General features: G+C 43.3%; 1 protein-coding gene across 2 annotated transcripts in view; it reads right to left on the bottom strand.

The window, feature by feature from the left end:
• The window catches only part of NAPEPLD (N-acyl phosphatidylethanolamine phospholipase D), a 32,450-nt gene extending 15,005 nt beyond the window's left edge, over nt 1-17,445 (bottom strand). Inside the window, exon 1 of one of the 2 annotated variants that reach the window (XM_074942526.1) lies at nt 17,214-17,445. Coding sequence is in view for 1 of the 2 variants with exons in the window: in XM_074942525.1 (XP_074798626.1) it covers nt 16,854-17,056 (203 nt within the window). In the remaining variant the exon portion in view is untranslated. Of the gene's footprint in view, nt 1-16,853; nt 17,188-17,213 lie in introns of those variants that run through there. The other variant, XM_074942525.1, reaches the window with a different exon arrangement.
• Nucleotides 17,446-19,291: the final 1,846 nt, after the last annotated feature.

The following is a 19,291-nucleotide window of genomic DNA, read 5'->3' as shown; positions in this document are numbered from 1 at the left end:
TGCTCTGGACAGCACTTTGAACTCCGATGCACTAGCCATGTACACAGGAAAAGCATGGCATGGCAAGCTCAGCAGCACAGGTGACCATGCAGTCCCCCCAGAATTGCAAACGAGCTCCAGCATGGACCGAAAGGGAGACACTGGATCTGATTGCTGTATGGGGAGAAGAATCTGTGCAGGCCGAACTCCGATCAAAAGGAAGAAATGCTAATATATATGACAAAATTGCACAGGGCATGATGGACAGAAGTAACAACAGGGACACACAGCAGTGCCATGTGAATGTCAAGGAGCTAACGCAAGCCTACCAAAGACAAAGGAGGCAAACAGTCACTCTGGGTCAGAGCCCCATACATGCTGCTTCTATAATAGTTGCATGGCATTCTAGGGGGGGACCCTACCACTACCCCACCATTGTCCATGGACACCTGCAAGAGGAGAGTCTCACGCAACACAGAGGAGGATTTTGTGGATGAGAAGGAGGAGCAGGAGGAGAATGCACAGCAGGCAAGCGGTGAATCCGTTCTCCCCGGCAGCCAGGACCTTTTCGTCACCCTGGAGCCAATACCCTCCAAAGGCGGGATCCCCGACCCTGAAGCCGGAGAAGGCACCTTTGGTGAGTGCACATTTGTAACTACAGTACAGGGTTTAAAAGCAATAGTGTTTAATGTTTGATTTGCCCTGAAGACTTGAGGTGCATTTGCGGCCAGTACAGCTACTGGAAAAGTCTGTTAACGTGTCTGGGGATGGAGCAGGAATCCTCCATGGACATCTCCATGAAGCTCTCCTGGAGGTACTCTGAAAGCCTTTGCAGAAGGTTTCTGGGGAGGGCTGCCTTATTTTGTCCTCCATGGTAGGACACTTTACCACGCCAAGCCAGTAGCAAGTAGTCTGGAATCATTGCAGCACAAAGCATGGCAGCAAATGGTCCTGGGTTTTGGTCACATTCAAGCAACATTTGGTCTTTATCTTTCTGTGTTAGCCTCAGAAGAGTGATATCATTCATGGTCACCTGGTTGAAATAGGAGAATTTTTGTAAGAGAACAGTAAAAGGACTCCGGTCATGCTGGGTTGTTTGCGCTTGGCTAAAAGGGATCATCCCATAGCCACGCGGTAGGGGGAGGGGTGAAGGGATCATCCCAAATAGCCATGCGGAGGAGTGGGGAGAGGTATGTGCTGCACATGCACCCGAAAACCACAGCCCCTCCTTTTAAATGGCAAACCCAACCAGCATTGCTTGCTATGGGAAAGGAGGACACTGCAGTTTGAAAACATTCCCACATACTATGAAGCCGTTAGAAGCCAAATCCGCATACCCTTTGGCTTACCATGGCTGCCTGGAAACCAAATTCTGTTGCCCAGCCGTGTGTGATGTGTCACCATGCTGGCAGGCAGTCAATATAAAAGGCAAAATACGACCTTGTACCTAAAGCACATGTGCTGTCTGCTGTGAATTGCTTGATTCACTGTGAAAGAGTCTCCCTTTTGTTCTCAGAAATGTATCGTCTTAAATTTTACCCTCCCTTTGTATCCCGTTGCAGGTACAAATGTTTCTATGCTCCCCCTATCATCTCCATCCCTGAGGTTATCGCAGATTAAAAGGAGAAAAAAAAAAAGCACTCGTGATGACATGTTTTCCAAGCTCATTCAGTCCTCCCACACTGATAGGGCACAGTTTAATGCATGGAGGCATTCAGTGGCAGAGTCCAGGAAAGCATTAAGTGAGTACAATGAGAAGAGGCAGGATGCAATGCTGAGGCTAATGGGGGAGCAAACGGACATGCTCAGGCATCTGGTGGAGCTGCAGGAAAGCCAACAACAGCACAGACCACCACTGTATCCACTGTACAACCGCCTGCCCTCCTCCCCAAGTTCCATATCGTCCTCACCCAGACGCCCAAGAACGCGGGGAGGGGAGGATGGCCCAAGCAACAGAAGGCTGTCATTCAAACAGTTTTGATTTGTAGTGTGGCTACAATAAGCAATGTGCCCTTGTCCTTCCCTCCTCCCCCACCCCACCCGGGCTACCTTATCAGTTATCTCCCTTTTTTTTTTTAATTAAGAAAGAATGCATGGTTTCAAAACAATAGTGACTTTATTTCCTTTGCCAGCTGTGATCGAAGGGGGGAGGGTGGTTGGCTTACAGGGAATTAAAATCAACAAAGGGGCAGGTTTGCATCAAGGACAAAAACACACACAACTGTGACACCGCAGCCTGGGCAGTCATGAAACTGGTTTTCAAAGCCTCTCTGATGCGCAGCGCACCTACCTGCGCTCTTCTAATCGCCCTGGTGTCTGGCTGTTCAAAATTGGCAGCCAGGCGATTTGCCTCAACCTCCCACCCCACCAACATCATCTCCCCCTTATTCTCAGAGATATTATGGAGCACACAGAAAGCAGTAATAACAATGGAAATATTGGTTGCGCTGAGGTCGAACCTAGTCAGCAAACAGCGCCAGTGAACTTTTAAACGTCCAAAGGCACATTCCACCACCATTCTACGCTTGCTCAGCCTATAGTTGAACTGCTCCTTACTACTGTTCAGGCTGCCTGTGTATGGCTTCATGAGCCATGGGATCAAGGGGTAAGCTTGGTCTCCAACGATAACTATTGGCATTTCAACATCCCCAACAGTAATTTTCTGGTCTGGGAAGTAAGTCCCTTCTTGCAGCTGCTCAAACAGCCTGGAGTTCCTAAAGATGCCAGTGTCATGCACCTTTCCCGGCCATCCCACGTTGACGTCGGTGAAACGTCCCTTGTGATCCACCAGTGCATGCAGCACCATTAAGAAGTACCTCTTGTGGTTTATGTACTGGTTGGCAAGGTGATACGGTGCCAAAATAGCCACTCGCTTCTCAACCGTCAGGGCAGCTCTCATCTTGGTATTCCTGTGCTTCAGGGTGGGGGAAAGCAACTCACAGAGTTCCAGGAAAGTGGCCCTATGCATGCAAAAGTTTTGCAGCCACTGGGAATCATCCCATACCAGCAACACTATGCAGTCTCACCAGTCTGTGCTTGTTTGCCAGGCCCAGAATCGGCGTTCCACTGTATCAACCAGCCCCACTGCCGCCATAATGTCCCAATTGCCACATCCCATGCTTTCAGGAATGTCTGTGTCTATGTCCTCCTCACAATCGTCCTTGTGCTGCCGTCTCTTAGCCAGGTTCTGCACATACTGCAGTATAATGCACGAGGTGTTTACAATGCTCGCAACAGCGGGAGTGAGCTGAAGGGGCTCCATGCTTGCTGTGCTATGGCGTCTGCACGGGTAACCAGGAAAAAAGGAGCAAAATGATTGTCTGCAGTTGCTTTCATGGAGGGAGGGAGGGGAGACTGACGATATATACCCAAAACCACCCGCGACAATATTTTTGCCTCATCAGCCATTGGGAGCTTAACCCAGAATTCCAATGGGCAGCGGAGACTGCGGGAACTGTGGGATAACTTCCCACAGTGCACCGCTCCGTGAGTCGATGCTAGCCACGATAGTGAAGATGCACTTTGCTGACTTAATGCGCTTAGTGGGGACATACACAATCGACTGTATAAAATCGATTTCTAAAAATCGACTTCTTTAAAATCAACCTAATTTCATAGTGTAGACATACCCTGAGTGGCTTAACAGGTTTAGTTTAAGAAACTCTGTCATACACTTATTTTGAATTACATTTTCAGTCCTCAACCAATGTTAAGACAAATGTTGGTTTGGTGTCCAGTTATTTAAAACAGAAAAGTACTAAAGATTTCAGACCTTTACATGATTAAAAACAATAAGTGACCAGAGGCAGACAAGTAGCATTGTACATTGTTTAGAATCAGTGGAACACTGTTAAGAGAGATATGCAAACAAGAAAAAAATTAAATGGCCAGATGGAAACGGCATTTGTATTGGTCTTCAATATGTTTGGAAACATTCTTATAGGTTAAAGTCTTGATTAGATACTTCAAAACAATGTGGGGGGAATTTTAGCATTCATGAATTAAGATTGATTGGTACTGACTAGAAGTAACAATAGAGGTACCAGTATCCAGCAAACTTCCCTTTACAGTTCCAGAGCTACTATACCTTTTATCACAGTCGAGAACCATTCCTACACATGGGCTGGGAATTGTGCTGTTTAGTGATATGGAACAAGTCCTCCACACATTCTGAACTACATACACTTTTCACCCAATTATCAAGCTTGACCTCAGGTATCCATTAGAGATATACTTGTACATTAACTGATTTCCAAACTTTGTGTGCTCAAGGATCAGTTTCAAAAGGATGGTTTTAAATAAGGCCACTCACTTACAAGCAATTTAAAATAAAAATTTCTCCATTGTACTTAGCATGGTTTTAGTCAAATTAGTTAAGAGACGTGTTGTTCCTTTGACAAAATGATTTTCAAGTACCGAGTGGCTAGAATTCACTCTGCCCTTGTACAATTAAATACAAAAATCTATGTTAGTGTACCATTACAGCTGAGATTTTATACACAGACAAAAGGAATGTAATGTTACTACAACCCATCAAAAATTTATGTATTGGTGGAGCTCTGACTTTAAAGGTAGATTCCTCTTTTCCTGCTATAGGAACAGCCATTTGAAAATTATTGAGATTGTTTACCTGTGACATAACAGATAACATAGCTGATAAGGGTTGGAGATACACAGATGGTTCCCGCACCAATCATTACTCTGCCATGTTCCACAGACGTAGACTATTAAGGCATTAAAGACAACACCATATGGTAGCAGAAATATCTCCATACATCCACAGCAGGGCAGGGTTACTGCTACTGGCTTTTAACTGTGTAAAATCTCAACCATAATGTTGGATTAAATTAAGTTTCTTTGCATTAATTTTCTTGTGGTTTTAGAGAGATCACCCAGTTTGTACATTTGCTAATTAACAATCACATAGTCCAGTAAATGCATTTGTATATTAAACAACATTTAATACAAATTGTGTGCATTCTGAAACTATGCACGCCACTCTAGAAAAGTATGCAGGACTGTGGTATATAGAAGAATGAAGGGAGCACAAAGGAGAATTAAGGGTTGTGTGCAGATATATGCAGTTACACAGTATGTCTTTCCAGGTACTGAACTATGCAGTATACATGCTAGTGTTTGCACTCAGGGATAACCATTTTTTAAAAAAATTCCTCACAGAGGACTACATGCCAAGTCAGAAGTTTTCATTACATATCATTTTTTAATTAAAGCATGCAAACAAACAGCATAAAACCACATCTGAAAAATTGCTAAAAGACTGTATGCAAAGGTAAAGTATCAAATTCTAGTAATTTAGGTACTTAATCCCAGTAAATTAATCAGTTACCATTTCAATAAACCACCCATTTCAATTTTCTTATTCAAATACATAATGACTGTGGTCCACATAAACTACTGTAAAGTCAACATACTACCATTGTTACTACAAGCTAAGGGATGACTTGATCACAGTCTGTAAGTACCTACGAAGGGAACAGAAATTTGATAACAGGGCTCTTCAATCTAGCAAACAAAGGTATTACAAGATGCCATGGGTGAAAGTTGAAGCTAGACAAATTCAGACTAGAAATAAAGAGCAAATTTTTAAAGGTGATTATAATTAGCCATTAGAACAATTTATTAAGGATTGTAGTGGATTCTCCATCATTGGAAATTTTTAAGTCAAGCCTGGATTTTTAAAAAAATAATACGTTCTAATTCAAACAGGAGTTAATTCAGGGAAGTCCTATGGTCTGTGTTGTACAGTCGGAAAGACTACATTATCGTAAGGGTCCCATCTGGCTTTGGAATCTATGAAGTAATTTTACGTTAAAAGAGCTCCAAAAGTGTCTGAGGCATTTTTAAAAGTTTTAATTTATCTATTACATTCATCTCTCAAATGGGTGAGTTTGATTTTTGCTTAAATACACATTTGATCCTGCTCTGAAATTTTTATATTGAAACAAATTATCAGTGTAAGGGAAGAGGGAATGGTTGTACTGACAACAAAATGGGTGCCAAGGTATTTAAGGCACTGCAGGTATCCATCTGCCAATATGTTTTCCACCTGATGCACCTACATGGCTTTCATTAGCATTCCATGAGCATTTGAGGGGAGTACAGACCTCGTCAGCCAGAACTGACTGAATACTTAACCTTTTTACATACATAAAGAAAATTATGAATTTAGAAACAGTTAATCTAGTCAAGTATTCTCTGAACTGTGTATTCCTTGAAAGTCTCTCTCTTGCCTCTTAATTTATGTTTCTCTTGGAAATATGTAGTGGGTACAACGCAGTGTGTCTGAAATGCAGCAATTTTGCTCTGTACAGAAGTTTTGATACTGCTTAGGGTACAGCAAACAAAAGCTAATTTTTTTTTCTTAAGGTAAAGAGGAACATTTTTTAAAAATCCAGCATGCTTCAACTTTTGGCTTAAAATAAAACCTGGCAGGTTGTCTGTCTACAGAGGTTCTTGGTATTCTAAACGAGAAAGCTTCTAAATCTGAGATTTGGTATCTATATCTTGATTATTACAAAGTACTCAATCAGGGATGAGTCAACACTTCCTCCCATCCTCTAGAGCTCACCTTGGGGGCAATTTTAATTTTCTAGCACCAAACAACCCCCTATTATTATTTTAAGCCATTGGATTGTCTGTCAATATGTATAAGTGAGCTAGATGTTGCAATCAACCAGCCTTCTGTTAAATCCTATCTGTGTGTGGGGAAGCAATAAAGAGACTTTAAAAAAAATCCTGTGTAGACATCCTGCAATTGTAGACTTGCACAGGTAATCTTGTATGCTTGACCCTTTTAAACAAAAGTGAAGAATCTGCCCCTATATATGCAAATCATTAATCAAATGCTGGATGCTTTACTCACACAAGTTGTCTTACATCCAAAACCACTATGCCAGTAGGCAAACGTGATATATTTCAAAAGCACAAAAGGGATGCAAATACTGTTTGACTGCTATGAACATTTAAAACAGAACAGGACGGCTTTTTTAAATTAAGAAATATTTTAATAGCCAGGTGCATTTAATCATAAAAAAATTAATCATCAGTTTGTGGAAAAGTGACCTATAATTAGATCCTTGCTAAGGTCTGATGAAAAGCCTTCTTTAGAAAAGAAATACGTTAGAAGCAGGGTTTGAAAAATCCACTCACATAGGTGAGCAGAAATCTCTCAGGCAAGTGCCAATAGCTTCTGCAGAAGTAAAGATTCTGTTTTAAAAAATTAAGTTCCTAGCCTTTATGCTTGCAAAGAAAACATTCATTGTAAACCAAGCGTAATCAATGTAGTGATGTCTTCCTGTGTCTATAGAGAGAACTCCAGTTCTGACACTGCACGGGGTGTAGAGAGTAGAAAGCTGCCACTGCTGTTATACAGGGGAGCCCTGGCCTCCAGGACATCTTAAGATGGAGGAATGCCCTGGAGAAGTTGCCAACCTCATCCCTAGAGCAGGGAATACTGGAGAGGAGTTTTCGAGAGGGGTCGGTCCCCAACCAACCCAGCGGAGAAATGTGTGTGTGGAGGAGCCCCATTCACACTCTGCCAGGAGAGGATTCTAGGGCTAATACCCACAGCTGGCCCAGGTCAGCTGACTGAGGTTCAGGCTGCAGGGCTGAAAAACTGCTGTGTAGGACATTTGGGTTTAGGCTCCAGTCCAAGCTCTGGGACCCTGCGAGGAGAGAGGGTCCCAGAGCCTGGATCTCAGCCGAAGCCTGAACGTCTATACAGCAGTATTTAGCCCCGTAGCCCAAGCCCTGCAAACCTGATTCAGCTGACCCCTGGCCAGCTGCGGATGTGCCTCGGGTCTTTTATTCCAGTGTAGACATATCCTCAGAGGGAAGAGAGGGGCAATATTAATTGATAAATATGTTGTGGTGGCCCAGCATTCATTTGGGACTCAGTTCATCCAGCAATATACCAAGGTTTTCAGACCAAAGCAGTAGGAGGGGGGGTGGAAGGGACTTACCAGACAAGAGGGGTTGTGGCTCAGGAGGGGCATGGTTTGGAGAACCTGTGTATTTTGGCCTCACATTTAGTCTTTGAGCTATTAGGTGTTGGATCAATTTTGCAAGCCAAGTTCAAAGCTGATAAACAACTGAAAATGCACACGGTGTAGTTTCATGTTGGAATTAACCATTAACTTTTAAGAAAACAACAGTGAAGTACTCAGTAAAATCTTAAAATGGATTTTACCTCACACCTTTTACAAGTGGACCTTAGAAATATAGAAGTGAAAAATTACAAATACACATTGTCATCAGTATTTCTCTTTAAAAATGCAATTTTAAACATTACAAAGTTTCAAGTGTGAAAGCGTTTCTTTTAACTTCAGTCAGGAGAATACAGGCAACAGAACATGGAATCTCTCTTACTAACGCTTGCATGTAGATAAAAACCTCCTCCCATCCACTACCATACTGCATACAGGTATAACTCACCACCACACACACACTTACTCTGGACATGCTAACATCTGAAGGAGTGGAGCATTAATTTGTTGGGCCCCAAAAGATTTAATTTGAGAGCAGGGCTCCCGTTCTCTAGATCTTATGCACCAATCCAATTTAAACTTTTGACTATAACAGGATTCAAAAAAGGACTAGATTTGTTCATGGAGGATAGGTACACCAATGGCTATTAGCCAGGATGGGCAGGGATGTTGTCCCTAGCTTCTGTTTGCCAGAAGCTGGGAATGGGCGATAGAGGATGGATCACTTGATGATTACCTGTTCTATTCATTCCCTCTGGGGCACCTGGCATTACATAGAAACTGAGAGAAATGGCACACAATAGCCAGTAAGGGGCCTGCTTGTTCTCTACCCCACTACCACTGCCCTAGTGGGCTCCAAATATCCGAGCTGAGGGAGTTCTACCACCTTTGTGCCAGGAAACATATAATTCAGCAGCTTTCCTTCAAGCATTCCACAAACACAAAAAAACAAAACAAAAAACATACCTTTGGGCTGAGCCTAAGCATGAAAATTTTCAACTGAAAAGGAATTTATTTGCAAACATTAGAGGGTGTGGAAAGAAATGCCCCCTGCAGTCTTAACTATGGATAGTCATTGCCAGCTAGATTTTACTCACAGTGTTCTTTTCTTTCATTGTTCTTTAGCACTGAAATTGCTTAGGGCAACTAATGGATAGTTTGAGATTAGATGATTATGAATACAGGTAAACTTTCATTATAAAGCACTTGAAGCTGTTCAAACCAATCAGAACAGCAGATTGGCTGAACACTCCTAGCCTTATGATTTTGCCTCAAGCTGTGGAACTAACCGGTCTTCAAAGGATTCTTTTAGTGTGTTGGACTGTTCCATTTTAAAACTGCACAGAAGGGGAGAAAAAAAATGTTACAAAATGATTTACTCACGCTATTTCATATTTTAGTGACTAGTGAGAAAATGTGTACGGTGCCCTTATGTCCGTATCACAATGTCTGAAGAACGTACCACACAATTTTCTGTCATACTTTGAAGCATACATTTTACATCATTCTGGTTTCCTACTAGTGTGGACGGGAAACATAGTGTTTTGACTTTAAAATAATTGTTGTTCCACTATGAACACTGTAAAACAGGAGTAACTGAGTTGATTTCAGGAAATTTTATAAGTACTGAATATACATCGTTAAGACATGCAAAGGAAGAGGCTACAAATTGTTTACATCTACATCTGTTTCATTAATATGAATAACGTGAATTTCTGACGTTTATTATCAAAATAAATGTGCACCAGAAAACATATTGGCCAGAAGCTATTTTCTCTTTTCTTTGTTATTATATCCTGTACAGGGAACATTAAGTTACTGTACTAGGAACTTAAAGTATATTAATTTTAATGTCTAACTGGGACCATTTAAATGCTAACATTATTAAGCTCTGACCATTTTGTTTTTAATAAAAACAAAATATTAATGAATGCTAAAGTAACATTTAAAAGCCACAAAAAGTCAGGAAATTCTGAGTTAACGTTCTTATAGCAACATTAACTCGTTGCACATATGGAGTATTTTACTATTTTTTTGCCGAAGACCTAGATTGTCACTATGATCTACCCATTCTAAAGGACAGAATAGCTGATTCACCATCAGCTCAGGGTTAAACAAAGACTGTGAACAGCTAGCCAACTACAAAAGCAGTTTCTCCTCCCTTGGTGTTCACACCTCAACTGCTAGAAGAGGGCCTCATCCTCCCTAATTGAACTAACCTTGTTATCCCTAGCCTGATTCTTGCTTGCATATTTATACCTGTCTCTGGAAATTTCCACTATATGCATCCGACGAAAAGCTTATGCTCCAATACGTCTGTTAATCTATAAGGTGCCACAGGACTCTTTGCCGCTTTTACAGAATAGTGATTCTGACTCAATCTGCCTCCTGATCTCCCCCTTGCTTTAAAAAGGAGCAGGATCCAACACAGCATACTTCCCCCCAGTGCAGCTATGCTGGGTGGCATGCTGGGGGTGAGGGTTGTGGAGCCAAGGCTATACCAATTCCGTTCCCTCTTGCCCACCAGCGCATAGAGGAGGGGGTGCAGCAGTTCTGGTTCCCTTCCCTGAGTCTGCTTCCTTATGCTCACTGTGTAGCTTGCACACGGGAGTACGGTCCTTTACACGCTGATGCAGCCAAGCCAAAGTTCAGTCCTAAATATGTAGATTAATGTGTTTTACTAAAGCTATATGTTTTATTAATGATTTACACTTAACCAGAAAAATACAAATAGAAAACAGTACACATGAGCAACATAGACCAGCTAAGCTATCATTGCTGTTGGAATCGACCTGCAACTGGATCCGCATACATGAACACTTGTACCAGCATGGAGTCCCAATAAAATCAATAGTGCTCTATACGAGCATAAAAGTCGGTCCATACAGATCAAATGGTAAGATCTGGCCCTGAATTTTTAAATTTCCTGACTCTGACCCCAGGCCTACAGAGATTTACGCATATGAGCAGTCTCACTGAAGTCAACAGAATTACTCAGGTGAATATAGTTAAATACAAACATAAATCTTTCCAGGACTGCAGATTTTGGTACTTTTAACTGTCAAACTTTAATGGTGCATAAACATATATTAAATGCCTACCTGTATTATTTGATTACCCAACTCACATGGTTTTATTTTTATTTAATTATTATTATATATAATGTGATGTTAGGGTGCCCAGAGCTTTTACTTAATTAGGCTTTATCTAATTAAAAATCTAAATAAATACAAAAGGTTGTGAATTTACAGGGTGCCATGAAGGTACTAAGATAACTGAAGGTACCTCAGTTTGTATTAATGGTTGCTCGATTAACTTTTTAGGTTAATTAAATGAGATTAGAAAATAAATGGTTCTGTCCCAGGTGAAATGGAATTAAGGGCTCCATCTATAGTATAAAATGAACCAGGTTAGTATACAGCTTTCTGCCACATTCTAACTTTTTTTCTTATCACTGTGAACAGAAAACATTGTTATATAACAGTGTCTTGGAAAGGTGCTGTAACCTAGGTCTACAGGTATCGTTATACAGCAATATAGGAGCAGAAGCAGTCCATTTATGTTTAACTTCAGATCTTTTATGTCTAACTCTGCAATTGCCATCTCTAATTTATATTTTTATGCCTTAAAAAAAATCTTTTTTTGACAAAAGAGGACAAACACACTACCATGCAAACCTCTCCCATAGATAATCAGAGGAAGAAAAAGCCCTCCACCTATCAGAGTTTGTAAGAGCAGTCAGTTTTATGCCTGGGAATAGCTAATATTCCTTCAATTCATTAAATGTATGTTGTCACTCAATTTTTGCTTATATACGTTAATATTTAGATCTAGTGGACTCCAGCACTTCAGTTTGAAGTCCAATTCCACCTCTTCACTTCTCTCTATAATATACCTCCTTAAATTCTTCTGACTTGTTCTCTCTTAATTTAAACCTGTCCCCTAATTCTGGTTTGTCCAACTAACTCAAATAGGTCACAGTTAATTTTATAAAAAACATTAGCTACTTTACATACTTCTACCATATAACCTCTTAATCACATTTGCATCCAAGTACAACCAATTTTGCCTTTCTCCCCAGAAGAAATCCATCCATTTCTTTTATCATTTTAGTTTCACTATGCTGTCTTTTCTCCAGTGTAACCATTCAAAAAATCACATACAAATTTTTCATGAGAGTTACACTAGCAGATGCTCAACAGTGCTCTGTACTCCTCATACTCTTCCTGAACTTGACAGTTTAATTTCTGAAACTCAGTGAAAAGCCAGTAAATGCAGAGATAAGGCTCTCCCATCTCTCCCTTACAGGAGCATCACATTTAAAACAAGTCACAATGATAAAAAAAACCCCAAGAAATGTAGACATGAAATGTCATTTCACATGCTGCACAACTATACCTCTGCTCCCAAAAAGAAAGATACCAACTGGAACTGGGAACACCACAGTCCATTGCCCCTTCCTAACCAAACCTGCCATTTTCACTGTGTCAATCACTCCAAATCAGGATTGTTCTTCATACACTCCAGTGGGACCCTCAGTATGATTTGGTTAACATCACTGAGCGGAGGAGTAGCACTTCTTCCACAGGACAACAAAGGCACATCGCTAACACCAAGGCGAACGAAACCAAATATTTATTTCACATCGTCAAACAATGTATTTTTCCCTAATTTCATTCTTGGAAATGGCGGAAGCATTTAGGCTGAATCACATACACACACTCAGACCCCCAGCATGGGACATAAGCAACTGAAAACAGGGAAGCGTCAGGTAACTTTAAGTATAGATGGTGCTACGAGCTCCAGCTATAATAATTTACCCCTAATAACAAAAATCTTTTCATACATGAAAGGGGTAAACAGTGAGGTGGCAAAGTTTGCAGATGATACTAAACTGCTCAAGTTAGTTAAGAACAAAGGAGACTATGAAGAACTTCAAAAAATCTCACAAAACTAAGTGATTGGATTGGACAACAAAATGGCAAATGAAATGTAATGTGGATAAATATAAAGTAATGCACACTGGAAAAAACAACCCCAACTAGACATATAATATGATGGGGGTTAATTAGCTACAACTAATCGGGAGAAAGATCTTGGAGTCATCATGGATAGTTCTCTGAAGACGTCCACGCAGTGTGCGGTGGCAGTCAAAAAAGCAAATGGGATGCTAGGAATCATTAAAAAAGGGATAGAGAATAAGATGGAGAATATCTTATTTCCCTTATATAAATCCATAGTACACACCCATCTTGAATACTGCATACAGATGTGGTCCCCTCATCTCAAAAAAGATATACTGGCATTAGAAAAGGTTCAGAAAAGGGCAACTAAAATGATTAGGGGTTTGGAACGGGTCCCATATGACGAGAGATTAAAGAGGCTAGGACTTTTCAGCTTGGAAAAGAGGAGACTAAGGGGTGATATAAAATCATGAGTAGTGTGGAGAAAGTGAATAAGGAAAAGTTATTTACTTGTTCTTATAATATAAGAACTAGGGGCCACCAAATGAAATTAATGGGAAGCAGGTTTAAAACAAATAAAAGGAAGTTCTTCACTCAGTGCACAGTCAGCCTGTGGAACTCCTTGCCTGAGGAGGTTGTGAAGGCTAGGACTATAACAGAGTTTAAAAGAGAACTAGATAAATTCATGGGAGGTTAAGTCTATCAATGGCTATTAGCCAAGATGGGTAAGGAATGGTGTTCCTAGCATCTGTTTGTCAGAGGGGGGAGATGGATGGCAGGAGAGAGATCACTTGATCATTACCTGTTAGGTTCACTCCCTCCGGGGCACCTGGCATTGGCCACTGTCAGTAGACAGGATACTGGGCTGGATGGACCTTTGGTCTGACCCAGTATGGCCATTCTTATGTTCATGCCAACATCTTACTATTATTCTTTAATACAGTAGACTATGTGACTTCTTAAATGTACTGTACCCTATCAGCCTATTCTCTAGGCAGGGAAATGATGGCACATGTCCTAATACTGTATCTATCTGGATAACCCCTTCACCTTATTATTTTTTTGATTTATCCAAATCTTTCTGTAGCCTCTGTAGCGTCAGTCCATTTCTATTGTGTAGCTGTGTCCTTTTTATTTTATTATATGCTATTCACGGCCAAGACTATACCTTCCTATATATTTGTAGAGCACCTGGCATATTTTATGTGCTTCTGTAACACAAATAAGCAGTAAATAATATTCGCTTGTTATTCCTGTAATTTATTTTTCCAAGAAAATTCAGATCAAATGCAGTATATGTTTTTTAGTGAAATTCTTCTTTTTGCCCAATGCCTGCAACTACACTTAGGCACACGCACCCAGACCCACAAAGCTATTTCCTAATGGAAGTTAGGAGCCTAAACAGCTTTGTGGATCTGGGCCAAGAGATTTACCAAGGCCATACTGTGAGCTGTGGGGATTAGAACTGGGACCCTGCTAGAATTCAGTGGTACTCTAAGCATACTACAGAGCTTCTCACTAACATTTGTTAACAAAAACAAAATAATGAAAACACAAGACCAAGAATGATTTTATAGAAGACCAGAACAAAATAGAAAACAGTTACAGCAGGTGTTATGCATGAAGGTACTAACTGTTATTGCAGCACCTGGTGTTTATTAATCCCAGCCAAAACAATCTCCTAACCAGTTGCAGAAAGGGCAAGAATCTAAAAGTGATTCTGGGAGGCTCAGTCACTTAGCTTACTATGTATGGAGAAGTGCTAGAACACTAGATTTCTCTCTAGGCAATTCCAGAAAGTCTAGCTAGCTACCAATATCCAACAGTTGTATTAGGATATCAGAAATTTTGTGAAGGCTGTTGCTTATTCATCTGCAGTACATGCCTTTTGCTTTATTTAAACTAGGTTGAAATCCATCAGACAAAGCCCATAGCAGATTTAACCATTATTTCCCTTTCTGCAGTTCTACTCCATCCCACCTCCTTACATTCTTATGTCTCTGACCTTCCCTTCCACTTTTCATACTCTGACAGTGGTTCTGAGATTATATTCCAGGGAAAGTCAAATTAGGCTTTTACACCTTCAGGCACTAAGATTAATATCAGGTGTTTGGATTTCAGAAAATTTCAGTACATATGCATATCAGGTATTTCAGTTGTGGCTCATTTCTGGTACAATACTTTTTACGGAGCATCTCATCTGTTCAATAAATCAATCCCCAAACTTTACCCTTAACTGATGATCTATTAGACAAAAAAGTTAAGACAGCTCTCAGAAGTCTATTAGGGAAAAGACTCTAAAGGCCAGTCATTGCCTTAGCCCAATATGAAATTAGTCAGTCTTGTTTAGAACAAAATAAAACATATGAACAGAGAGCACTTTCTTGGCTGTGCTGCTGTGTCTGCTAGCCCATTTTAAAAAAAAAATAGATTTTCTGTTTGCTGAGGGGCAGAGTACAAGTAATGTATTGGAATCACATTTCATTGATTTTAAGTTATCACATGAAAACTTATTTCCTGCTATTGTTTAAAAAGAGTTTAGTAACATACAGTTAATCACATTTGACAAATACTTTGCTTAAATCTGTATTTGAGATAGTTACTGATCATCTAGATTATTTGGTTAAACACACTATATTAAGACACTTTATTGATATTTTTCTACTTCACATCTGAATTCTACAAAAGAAAGAAAAAAAGGTTTCTGTTTACAGTGCTTCTTTTTAATAGCGAAAATGTTGAATAAAATGACAATACTATGAGGTATAAAAATGTTTTTAGGAGATTATGTAACATGTTTTCCTGAATGACGCTGCAGCATATTACCATGTCAATGAAAAAGAAGAATAAAACTATAGCAACTGAGAAAACAGGACCTGCTCTTCCAGGATTTCATTCACCAGCCATAGATAGGACTCTTGGTCCCAATTTTTAAAAAATGGCATACTAGTATGTGGTCTAATCAAGATTTTTCATTAACACAGAATCTGCAGTATCTTTTTTAGATGCAATCCATTTCAGTTTCTCTTAAGGAGCTGGCTTTCTGTACTAAACAGAACTGACAGCAAAATCGTATATAAAACCAGAACGGACAAAGCACTTGAAAACACATTGTAGTAAACCATGTTCTGGCAAGGAGATGGATTTAAGTGACTCAGTAGGTCTTAAACATCTCTAACTTTTTTTTTGGACATCAGCAGGAAACAACTCATTTACTCATTGACACAGCGGCAAATCCTATACATCACCCATCGTCATCTACTCCAGTGGTACAAGGTTCGCCCACACAAGCTGCAAGAACGAATAAATTATTTTGAACGGGTTTTTTTAAACAACAACAACAACAAAACCCTAAAAACCACCATACGCTGGCTCTTCTGCCTTCTTCCCGCAAGCCCCCTACTCCTGATTTCTTAACTTTCAGGGTAGCCAGAGAGACCGACCAAGATTCTGTGCAGCTGCCAAGATGCTGTCTATGCAGGGCACACGCTAGAGGTGGTTCAGGAAAGTTAGAGAAGGTGGGGGAGGCAATCTCTCCTATTGGACTAACTACTGCTGCTGCTGGGAGACACAAGCTCGGACAGTCAGTGCTTCGTGGTGACCGTTTTTAAAAAACTCTCCCCCCACTGCTTGAGCAAGCGCCTGACCTGAAACACTACAGCGAGCAGGGGAGGCAGAAAGGTGGGCAGGGGAGGCGGGCCATCTAATGCACTTCGCTGCCTTTCTCAAAGCGCAGGGTTTGCCCTGGGTACTTTGTGTCAGAAGGGAGCCCTAGAGCCGGGGGGCGAGTCCCCACCAATCCCTCCCTACCCTAATGTCGGCCCCACGCCCCCTCTCCCAGCAGCTGCGCCCACTTGAGCTGGGGCCCGCAGCACAGCGAGACCCCAGGCAGGGCTCTCCTCACCGCTCGGGCTGCGGCTGGGCGCTCTCGTCGTCCTCCTCCTCCATGGCTCGGCGGCGGCGGCTCCTCTCCCCCGGCTGCGCCGCGACTCCCCGGCAGGCGCAGTTACGCGGCGGCTGCTGCCTCCTACCTGACAAACCACCAGCCGCTGAAGGCAGCGCCAAGAGCTCCAGGCAGCAGCTCCACAGCGCCCTGCTCCTCACCATGGTGGCGCCTGCGCGGCGCCGGCGGCCCGGCTCCCCCTCCTGGGAGCCATCACCTACCCGACCGCCGCGTACAGCTCAGGGAGCTCGCAGGACCCGCTACCGCCGCCTCCCTGCGCCATCGGGAACATGCAAGAGCCTGGCTTCTGCTACCACTTACCTTTACCAAGATGGCCCCCCGGAGGGTAGTTGGCGCCGCGGCCATCTTGGTAAAGGCCAAAGCATCCAGCCCGCCGCTGGCAGTGGACCAGCGGTTCAGTGAGATGGAGGAAGGCTGCGTGATGTGTCAGGGCTGCTCTGACATCGCCCGAAGCACCCACCGCCGGTCCCATGAACTCTGCACCAGGAGTCCTTGTGCCGGGCCTGGGACAAGCCCAGTTTCCATGGAGGGGCCCTTGGGAATCTGTGAGTGGGAGGAGGCGCAGCCACAGGGTGGCCCAACTTGGTCCCAAGGAAGTGCCCCTGGTGAGGATGAAAGCAGCCTGCCTGGGCTCCAGGCCCTGTGCCAGGAACGGGGTCCAGACCAGCAGCAAATCAGTAAGCTAGGCAAAGCCCTTTGGTGCTGGGTGGTGACAGGCACGCAGGGCCCGGGGAAGAGGTGCAGCGCCCTCGGAAGTCACATAGCGGATTAACTCTAACTCTCCTGTGGGGCCAGGGCGATTAGATTTTCTGGAGCCCCTGGGGGGCTGGAGTCGGGGAGTGGGCTCAGGGCTGGGCAGGGGATTGGGATGCGGGTGGGTATGCAGCTCCAGCTGCGGGGGGTTCTCTGTGGTGGGGCCAGGGATGAGACAAGGGGTTTGGGTGCAGGCGGGCGGGGGTGGGATCTGGGAGGGAGTTTGGGTGCAGGAAGGGGCTCTGGGCTGGGGTAGGGTGCGGGGGGTGGGGTCTGGGAGGGAGTTTGGGTGCAGGAGGGGGCTCCAGGCTGGGGTACAGGGTTGGGGTGGAGGCACTTACCTCAGGCGGCTCCTGGTCAGCAGCGCAACCGGGCTAAGGCAGGATCCCTGGCTCTGCGCTGCTCTTTTCCCTGAGGTGGCCAGCATGTCTAGCCCCTAGGCAGAGGGGCCCGGCCGCTCTGCAGAGTTCACACTGCCCATGCCTGCAGGCACTGCCTCCGCAACTCCCATTGGCTGTGGTACGCGGCCAATGGGAGCTGCGGAGCCGTCGCTTGGGGCGGGGGCAGTGCACAGAGATTCCCTGAAGGCTCCTTGCCTAGGGGCCGCAGGGGCACATTGGTGAGCCGGTGCTCGTGGCTCCAGCTCGGGGGGGTGGGCGCCAAGGCTCGGGAACTGGTGTCCGGCCCACAGCGCAGAGACTTGCCACAGGCCAGATGTAAAGAAGCAGTGGGCCACATCCAGCCTTGGTGGCCCCCCTTAGCCCAAGGCTCTGGGCTGCAGCCCCTGCATTAATCCGGCCCTGCATGATACAGCCTAAGGCATGGCAGCACCCAGGAGGTGTATGGCTCAAACATGACTAGGGACACTAGTATACACTGGCAACTGCACAGTTCATGGGGCTCAGTATTATCTTAGCCAACCTCTGCTGTAGGTGGAGCTATACTCCGTGTACACTACATATACAGAGGCCAATTTTTGAAGGCCATAAATACAGTTGACATCTATGTCTGCAGTTTTTATTTTCCATGGAGAAACATCTCTTAGGTGTAAAGGGGTTGGTTATTCATCATATTAACATGCAGCTAGATATCTGTGTCCAATACTGCACGCACCATGCAACGTCAACCTGTGTAATAGCAACATAAGAATGGCCATACTGCGTCAGACCAATGGTCCATCTAGCTCCGTATCTTGTCTTCTGACAATGGCTGGTGCCAGGTGCTTCAGAGGGAACGAACAAAACAGAGCAATTATCAAGTGATCCATTCTCTGTTGTCCAGTCCCAGCCAGGGGCACTGGAACAGGAGGAGTCAGGGCCCCATCACGTTTAAAATCAATCACTTTTTACCAGCCATAGGGGTGAGCAATGGTGGTTAGGGGGTGGAGAGGAGTGAGCAGGAGGTGGGGTCTTGGGGGGAAGAGGCAGAACAGGACCTGGGGGCAAAGGGCCACTTTTAGGGAGCTGCCACCACTCCTGATTCCAGCTTCTGCCATTTGAAGGTTTAGGGACACCCAGTGCATGAGGTTGCATCCCTAACCATTTTGGCTAATAGCCATTGATGGATCTACCTCCATGAACCTAATTCTTTCTTGAAACTAGTTATAATTTTTGCCTTCACAACAT

This window comes from Natator depressus, chromosome 1 (genome assembly GCF_965152275.1).
Source record: "Natator depressus isolate rNatDep1 chromosome 1, rNatDep2.hap1, whole genome shotgun sequence".
Lineage (NCBI taxonomy): Eukaryota > Metazoa > Chordata > Testudines > Cheloniidae > Natator > Natator depressus.
This window is presented reverse-complemented; position numbering and strand designations above follow the sequence as displayed.